This window comes from Rhamphochromis longiceps, linkage group LG3 (assembly GCF_057381845.1).
Source record: "Rhamphochromis longiceps isolate RC_006_pf linkage group LG3, R_longiceps_female_GT1.1, whole genome shotgun sequence".
Taxonomy (NCBI): Eukaryota; Metazoa; Chordata; class Actinopteri; order Cichliformes; family Cichlidae; genus Rhamphochromis; species Rhamphochromis longiceps.
This window is the reverse complement of record NC_140559.1, coordinates 38,996,197-39,005,790: the sequence shown is the minus strand read 5'-3', so window position 1 is coordinate 39,005,790 and position 9,594 is coordinate 38,996,197. Positions and strand designations below refer to the sequence as shown.

The 9,594-nt window shown below is 36.7% G+C and overlaps 1 protein-coding gene across 1 annotated transcript; it reads left to right on the top strand.

The window, feature by feature from the left end:
* Window positions 1-6,285: 6,285 nt before the first annotated feature.
* On the top strand, window positions 6,286-8,116 carry LOC146674558 (C-type mannose receptor 2-like). Its single transcript, XM_085402399.1, has 4 exons — window positions 6,286-6,319; window positions 6,698-7,090; window positions 7,229-7,585; window positions 7,770-8,116. Exons 1-4 carry the CDS (start codon window positions 6,286-6,288, stop codon window positions 8,114-8,116), a joined length of 1,131 nt encoding a protein of 376 aa, XP_085258525.1.
* The last annotated feature ends 1,478 nt before the right edge of the window (window positions 8,117-9,594 follow it).

Here is a 9,594-nt window from a genome sequence, read left to right as displayed (position 1 = left end):
AGTGGATCATTCATTCAGGGGAAAGTCACACTCTTGTACTTTGATATTCAAATCCGATAGACTACAAAGAGAGCTCCCTTTTAGTGTATATCAATATTTACTTGAGAGCTGTCTTCATGAAGACATCAAATAGAAAAAAAATGTCTCATGTAATTTTAAAACTTGTTATATAATTTCATGTTTGTGGTACAGAGGTGATGTGTAGAGAATATTTGAGATAGTTTTTCTCTTTGTACTCAGAAAAAAAATATTAGATTTATGTTACGCAACTCTTATTGAAAAGAGGAACTAGCATAAAATGTTTATCAGCTTGTTCATGAGCTGCTGAAATAATAAAAATGAATGATTGTGTCTAGGGCAACACGGTGGTTAGCTCTGTTGCCTCACAGCAGGAAGGCCTTGAGTTCAATTCCACCATCAGGCCAGGGTCTTTCTGTGTGGAGTTTGCATGTTCTTACCGTGTTTGCGTGGGTAGGTTAATTGGAATCTCTAAACTTCCCACAGGTGTGAGTGTCAATGTGTTGTTAATGTGTTGCGACAGACTGGCAACATGTCTCTCATCCTAAGACAGCTGGAATAGGCTCCAGCCCTCCCGCGACCCTCGAAAGGATAGGTGGCAGAGAATGAATGGATGAATTCATATCAAGGAATAATAATGTCCTTGTCCTAATCATGTTTATGAGATGATTAGTTTCTCCTCTTGGATTCACTGAGTCTTCTCATGTCTGACAGTTTTAACCTGTACTGTTTAATTTCTTTAATCAGGCTTTTATGTATGTCATATTTCTGTTTTTCAGGTCAGTGTTGTTGTCAGTGTTGTCCGGTCTGTCAGAGACAGCTGGGGGTGGTCAAATGGGAGTGATTTCTCTTTCAGATACTGGGATGATATAACATGATATACCAAGTTCTGACTGTGGGGTTTCTGAAAAGAACTAAAACGAACGGCTCTGCTATCATTTCTGACATAATGAAGACAGAAAACAGCAGTGACGTTTCTGAACGCCAGTGAAGTTACTGAAGTTGGGCTAGCTGGTATATAATGATGTTCTACATGATCGCTAGCGACACAGCTATGTTAGCATAATATAAACACAGTGAAGATGGAGGCTGAACGCTAACCTTTTTCCACTCAATAAAAGTTAACGTGAGGGTTCCTGATGGTTAGGACCAAACTTCAGCCAGGAGAACGACTCAGATGGTCCGTCCGCAATACCAGGTTAGTCATTAATATACTGCTGCATGGGCTGGGCTGTAGTTACATTGTAAAAACTAAGCTTTAAAATGATTAGTGGTAATAAAAACCGAGAGAGACCGACAGTGATCACTGACTGTTTTAGGGGCTTGTTGAGATTAAATAGAATAAGATACAAAGCATTAAAACATGTTAAAAACACAACAGCCTAATTAAAAGCAGGGTAGTTTGGGCCCGGAAGCAGGTTTCATCACGTCATCACAAAAGATCAGGTGGTGATGTTAACTTGAAGCATTTTCGTGTACAACTTTTGTCTAAGTGCTGAGTGTTGCATTCAGTAAAAATGATAAATAGGAAAGATGTATTTCCATTTTCTTTTCTCTTTATGCTCTAAATAAATTTTTCTTTGTTGATCTATTTCATTGTGGGTTGTTATTCAGCTTGAGTCTGTCTGGACATCCTCCCCACTGGGAGTAACATGATGACGAGTGTTCCTCCTCTCGCATCCACACAGCCCACTGCCTCAAATGTCCCAACAGCTCCATTTGCTCTCTTCCTCTCGATATGCCTGCAAATATGACGAGAAACACCTGCAGTCAGAAGGAGAAGGACAAGTCCTGAATTGGAGGATGAGAGAGAGAACCACAACCACACACACACACTATTGACGCTAAATTGTTTGGGTATTTATTTCCTTTTTTTGTCAAGTGCTGATGGCAGTTTTATTTTTGCCTCAGAAATAAAGACAATAAAACACTGTATTTGACTGAAACATTTATGAAGTGGACACAGTCTCAGACCTACTGCAGAGACAGTCACACTGACCATACTGCTGGACGACACCAGCGAGATGAAGATCTAGATGACCTTCACAGCTGGTGAAGCCAGCACACAAAGATGACCCAAAAAGAAGCAGATTCAAAACAGAGGCTTGGAGTGACATGAACTTTATTTACAAAGACATGATTTAAACGTGAGAGACAAATATTAATAAACATGGGCAGGGGGCTATATACACGGTTGATACAGGAGTATGAGCACAAAAACTATGAACATGAATGAGGGGCTATATACAAGTGTGTGACCTAGGTGCTGGGACTAAGAAAAAGACTATATACAAGGACCTGAGAATAACACTATAAATAATAACATGAGCTAGGTAGGCAAAGACATGAACTTGGCAAAAAAAGGAAATCAGAGCTAGAGCATGGGGGCCGAGTGGAATAAGGGACCTGACGAATAAACAGGGATAAGAAAAAGGTGGTAGTGAGAAACATTGTTTACAGGTGCATGAGATGGGGAGGAGTGGCTGCAGAGCTCCGGGTGAGTATCGGAATGATCCTGCTGGAATTCAGAGTTCCAGGAGGTGAAGCAGGGAGGTGAGAGCGAGAATGGAGTCTAGATTCTAATCTATTAACAGTTTAATAGAAGCAGGCTTTACCTGAAGTTTTTTTTTTTTCTTTCAGGAAACAAGTTGAACTAATAATAATAACTTGCCTGACAGTATCATATTAAAGTCCACATGCACAATGAAAGTCTCCTTTTCACTGAGCATGATATTTGTTTCCCACTCACAGCAAAGAATTTCTTTGCAACTAAAAGCAGAAGTGTTAGGTGACGGCTGTGTGCGGACAGGGATAGGACCCAAGATGCAGACTCCAGAGACAAACTTAAACCAAAACAGCTTTAATGCTGAACGCAAACATAACATAACAGGAAAAAACTCAAAATAAACTAACACCGGTGGACTGGCAAACACACAGCAAAATAAACGGTAGATCGCGACACGGACACAAAGAAACACAGGGCTTAAATACACAGAGGGAGCAATCAGGGAATGAGTAACAGGAGGGAAACACAGCTGGGGCAAATCAGAACTGACGAGACCAAAGAAGCGTAAACTGAACACACCGAGATAAGACAGAGACCTTCAAAGTAAAACAGGAAACACATAACACAGCCTGAACAAAGACACAGACTCACATGCAGGCAGTACAGAGGGAACAGAGACGTGGGACCAGGGCAGACACAGACACTGACTGGACACGGGGATATAGGAACTAAGGTTACACAGAGACGCGAACTAGACAAGGGGATACAGCTGACAGGGGAGACAGAACAACTAGAGAAGACAGAGATAAACCATAAGACAGAACTCAAAAAAACCAAAGACTAGAAAGTATAAATAATATAATAAACTCAAAAACCCCGGGGTCAATGACCCAGGCATCCTAACAAGAAGTAGAGTTAGAAACTCAGCCTAATTTGCATCAATACACAAATTTATTAACATTACTCAACTTTTGAAACCAGAGACCTTTTATGCATATGAAAGTGTAGGATAATCACAAATGTGTGGAAATAAATGTAACCAGCCTCTCACACAAACAGCTGGAACAACCTCTGAGTCAAACCCAGAGTTAGATTATTGTTATATACACCTTTTTTTTTTTACTGGCTTTTATACAGAAATAAGAAGACGTCTACAGATTGTTGATGCTGTACAGCCAACAATGTGTGTTCAGACAGTTTGTAGTTTATGATTTATACTCATTTGTTAGAGCTGAATAAAAATCTAAGAGGACTTTTTGGAACTTTGCTGAAACAAGTTTAACTGTAAGGTTGATGGAACCAAACTTATTATACTGAACTAAGAGTAAAATTTAAACCTAGATGTGAAAACAATATATAGTTAAGTAGAATAAAAATAAAAACTGGAGTTTGAAAAAAATAAGTCAAATACAGTGAAACATTTTATTTGATTAGGAATGCTAAAATAAAATATAGTTTAGTATTGTTTGGAAAAAAAATTATTACAACTTGTCTGAAAGGCAGTGAAAGTACATGCACTCATTTTGCCTCTGCATGCCGTCCATACAAAACAAGAAAATCCACTCTGGAAACAAACTAAAATTAAACTGAATTCAAAGCAAAAAGTAAAAATGAAATAATCATTTATAAAACTAATTATACAAATCAGAACTATAATAACAGAGTCACTGACAGTTGTATGATGAGGTAAACCTGAAGCATTTTTATGTACAACTCTAGTCTCACTGTGACGAGTTGCATTTATTATCAACTATAAATGGAAAAGATATATTTACATTTTCTTTCTCCTTCCTGCTCTTGCTCGTTCGACAGACAACAGTGCAGTGTTATATTTATGTTTTCAACAGCATCACATCCCCGTTTCATATCTGATATATACACTGGATCCTTCTGGTGAAAATTTTTAATATTCAAATGTTGACCTTTGGGAAATAAGATCTCTGTTTTAGTGTAGCCCATAACATTTACTCGACAGCAGTTTTCATGAACACACTGAGGAGTGACATCAAGGAGAGAACTAACCTGATGTAAGTTTAATTTTATTTATTTTCTTTTTTTGTCATTTTATCTTTGTACATAAGCACAGGTCGAATGTAGATGATGTCATTACTCAGTTTTTTTTTTTTTTTTATTTGACGTAAATATTTGAATTAATCAATTTATATTTTGCGACCAAATATAAAAAGAAAAATATTTAACATTAGTAACGTTTCAGTACAGTCTAGCACTGACATTTTTCCACTACGCTCGTCTAGTATGAAAATTATCCAGACTACAAAAGCTAAAATTTGGGACTGATTGTGGGTAAAGGTTCACTCATGATTAGCCCAAAAACTCAATATCAGGCTGAACCACAACATGCACTTCTTTAACCCAACAAAACTTTTCAAAGGATTATCTTTATATTTAACCATCATGTGTAAGTATTAAAAACTTCACAGTCAATGAAATATAACACACAATATAAAGCACATACAAGTAAATTACTAAATGCATATGAACTTGTGTTTTTCAATGACCTGGCATTGGGCACTAATTTACAAGCATTTAGCTGCAACTCTTCATTCATCTTTCCCTCTGTCCTCCTCCTTTCTTTATTCCTCTACATTACACTGGGCGACTTGTTTAATGTAATGTGTGGAGAGAGTTTAAAGTATGTCAGTTCACTTTGTATTATAATAAATTCATGATTTGGAGTTTGTATGAATATGTTTCTGCATTGATCCTTTTGATTGTGGTTTGCATATTTCAGCCTGACATACACTGTTCATGCAGCACATAAGAGTTACCAAACTGGCTCTATGTCAGCTCAAATATGTCTGATATAAAAGATGCTGCGGAGTTTATTAATTATTTATTTTATTTATCAGCTCAATTTCATCTGGTTTAATGAAAACATTTGGACTCCTGACACTCTTTATGAACCCTGTGGCTCAAACAGCACAGCATTCATGAGTTTGAGTTTATGGTTGTCAAACTTCTATCTGATTGATTCAGAACTTATAAAATCTATATAATTTGCACAATGAAAGTCACCTTTTCACCGAGCATGATATTTGTTTCCTACTCACAGCACAGAATTTGTTTACAACGAAAAGCAGAAGTAGAGTTAAAAACGCAGCCTAATTTGTATCAACACACACATTTATTAAAATTACTGAAGTTTGGAAAATGGAGACTTTTTTATATAAAAGTGTAGCGTAATCAGAAATACTTGGAAATAAACATAACCAGCCTCTCACTCAAACAGCTGTAATAATCTACAGGCTGGCCTGCACGTCAGAGCAGGATAAGTGGTTAAGAGGATGGATCCATCTTAACATTATATATTATAAGAACTTTATGTTTTTTATGTAATAATCTTCATTTAGTTGATAACCTGTAGCAAGTACCTGAGTAACTGTAAAGTGGTTACTATTGTTATAAACACCTGCTTCATGAGGCTGATAACATCCAAAGCGTGTGTATATTAAACGTTGTTGAACCTGAAAAGACTTGTTTCGTCAATTAAATACTGTCAGTTTGAGAGGTTTGGATTAAAAATGATTAGATGTCTGAGTAACTGCAGCTGAAACAGTGATGTCATGATTCATAATGCTTCACACTATTTTTCCTTATCAGGCTTCTTGTCATATATATTTCCTACCATGATATATTGATCCATCTTTTCTTTCCTGACATAAAGTGTCCATCGAAAAAGCTCTGTTCAAATCTTTGTTTCCTTGAGCAATAAAACATCTCTTTCATCTGTCAGATCAAAGATGCAGTGGAGTCTGTTTCTGCTTATGCTGATGGGTAAGTGGATTGTTTCACCCGATGTACTGTTTCAAATTCAAAATGAACAAAGATTAATGTTGGTTCATTAAACATTTGCAATATTTCTACCAATGTATTCACTGAATATAGATTCATGTTTATCTGGCAAATCTTTTCTCCATCATCTAAATTAGTTTCTTGCATCAACACATTTCTTTCAGTTTTTGGGGGTCAGTTTCTTGTTGACATGTCAGCTGTATAAGTATCATTTTAGTGAAGAAGCTCAAAGATATTTAAAATGATTCGACCAAAATGTTTGACAAATCATTGCACTCATTCTCATTTATATGACAGTTTTAACCTGAAAAGTGTAATTTGCTAATCAGATTTTTATTTTATCATATTTATGTATTTCAGGTCAGGGTTGCCTCTTTACATGCTGCCTGTATGAGTACCACTTTATTGCAGAAAACAAGAGCTGGTCTGAAGCACAGAGCTACTGCAGAGAGAAATATACAGACCTGGCCAAAGTGTTTGACATGACAGACATGAGCAGACTCCGTAACTCCACACAGAATCAAGGAGAAGCCTGGATTGGACTGAACAACAACACAGGTGGAAACAGGACGTGGCGTTGGTCTCTGCCAGGAGTGGAATACATTCATAATGACAGCAGCTGGAATCAGAGTGGAAGAACTTCTACTGATAGAGAACCGCCTGGGAACTGTGGGAGGAAAAGATACGAAAATGGAGATAAAAAGCTGGTAGATGTTTCATGTGACAGTACTATGTGGTTCATCTGCTATGATGGTGAGGAGATGTGAATACTACTAAACGTTATTATAGTATCATGATATTAAGTAATCACATAATTGTCATTTCAGAAAAAAGTTTCAGGAGACAAATAATTGAAGGATGTCATTGTGTTTTATTCTGTTGGTTTTACAGGAATGAAGAAAGACAATAAAACATTCCATTTGATTGAAACATTTATGAACTGGACACAGGCTCAGAGCTACTGCAGATCAAATCACACTGACTTGGCCAGTGGACTCGATCAGGTAGATGGAGAAGAAATGAAGGCCCTTATGAAATCGAAGGCAACTCGTTTTAGAGCATGGGTTGGTCTGTTCAGAGACAGCTGGAGGTGGTCAGATGGGAGTGATTTCTCTTTCAGATACTGGGATATGGAGTTATTCAATGATGAACAAAGCAACAAGAAATGTGCTATGACTCTGTTAAACAGATCAGGAAAGTGGAGCTCTGATGAATGTGACAAAGAAAAACCCTTCTTCTGTTATGATGGTGAGTTTTACAATGAGTATATTTTTACAATGCTAAAAATACTATCAATATGAAGTATTTTTTCTACTTATTTTTTGTTTTTCATAATATAAAAAGAAGTAGTGACTGTAAAATAGCCACAGCACTCCTTGCTCTGTCTCCTTTTTTAATACCAATACTCATTGAAGTTATTTATTTTTAACAGATAATTTGATCCTGATCAAAGAAAACAAGACCTGGGAGGAGGCCCTGTATTACTGCAGAGAGAACTACAATGACCTGGTGTCCATTACTAACTCAGATAAACAGGACTGGATCCAGGAGAAAGTCAAGCAGGCCAACTCTACCTACGTATGGCTGGGACTGCGCTACACCTGCACTCTAGGTTTCTGGTTTTGGGTCACTGATGAGGTAGTTGAATATAAAAACTGGGACTCTGACGGAACGACTGATGGCTGTGACATGTCTGGAGCCATGAATAGAGAACGCCCACATAAGTGGTCCAAACAAGCTGATAATAAAATGTTTAATTTCATCTGTTCTAAGAAGTAAAATCCTCTCTGATTCTTGATCAAAAGGGTTTGCATTTATTTACTTTGGGGTTGGGTGTGTGTTGATTTTTAAAAAGTTTCTTCAAAAGCATTCTGGGAAATGTGGATTCAAGTAGTTTTGGTGGGAGTTAGTATGGTTTGTATTTTGTACCTCACAATATCTAAAGCTGCTTGAGGTGACTGTTGTTGTAATTTTTGCTTGGTAAGTAAAAATGGATTGAATCATATTTTTATATTTTTATAAAATATTGCTGGTAGTTTTTTCTTTGTTTGTTTTTAAAAATATAATTTTAGACTTCAAAAATGTTAACTTTTTCACTTCTTTTACTTCAATGTCGTTTTTAATAATTCATCTTGGCACTAGCTGCTCAAACCCCAAATTACTGTATTGATTCAGTAATAATTGAGGTAAAACCATAATTACAGTTGAGAAGCTGTAATTGTGATTTACTCGACATGAAAGAAAAGCTAAATATCAAATTGATTACAGATTAAGTAGCTTAAAAGATCCAATTTCATAAGGACTTCCATTTCTACATGGAAACGGTTTTATGTAAATGCTATAATGTATAATATTATGAAGTTTAATATTAGTTAGTATATGTTGCATTAAGGTAAAATCCCAAGGTAAAGTTCCTCATCCTTGTACAGTGCACAGTGGTACCTCACACCTGCTGCTTATTGTCTTCATCAGCTCACTGGAACCAGCTGATTGCACCAGACTGTGTGCATGAGTGATGAGCAGGCTCTTTCTTCTTCTTGTTCTCTTTCAAATTGCAGTTTTTCTGCTGTGAGTAGTTCAGACTGAGTCTGGTAAAACAAGGCTTTGTGAAGCTCTGAACCTTGTTGAACCACTGTGTGAAAAATTGATTGAAGCTTCAGTTATTACACTCTTGGGGGACATCTACTGGTGACAGTAGTTGTTGTACAGCCAAATGAAGCCTTACAAATGTGATTGAAATATTTTATAAAATTGTAAGAAACAGAAACTTCCAAACATTATTCAAATGTCCTGACTTCATTTGATATGTCTTTGGTGTTTGTATCTCATTTTAAATACTGCCTGAATATGTTAATCTATAAAATAATGAGGAATAAAACATGTTAAAAAGAGAGTGTGAAATCGATCTGTTGATTGTAAATTTCAGGAGAGAGGAAAGATGTATCCTTACAATCCAGTGAGCCAGTAGGTGTGATTGATGTTCTTTTTTAGAAACTCCACACAGATAATGTCAGTTTCATCATCATCATCATCATCGTCATCATCATCGTTTATTATATAGCGCCAGACAGACCAAAGTGCTGAACAACACAAAAACAAAGAAAAGCAAAGCATAGTATAAAATAATAGGAGGGACTTAAAAGCCAGGGAATAAAACGGGTTTTCAATCCGGACTTAGAGAGCTGCACTGAAGACACTTGTCTAATATGAAAGGGAAGGTTGTTCCAAAGCATCGGAGCTGCAATTGAGAAAGCTCG

Excerpts from the sequence above, each read along its gene's own strand:
- LOC146674558 (XM_085402399.1), top strand. The coding sequence starts at position 6,286 with ATGCAGTGGAGTCTGTTTCTGCTTATGCTGATGG. Across the intron at positions 6,320-6,697 it reads GTTTCTGCTTATGCTGATGG|GTCAGGGTTGCCTCTTTACA; the intron begins GTAAGTGGATTG and ends TATGTATTTCAG. Across the intron at positions 7,091-7,228 it reads GTGGTTCATCTGCTATGATG|GAATGAAGAAAGACAATAAA; the intron begins GTGAGGAGATGT and ends TTGGTTTTACAG.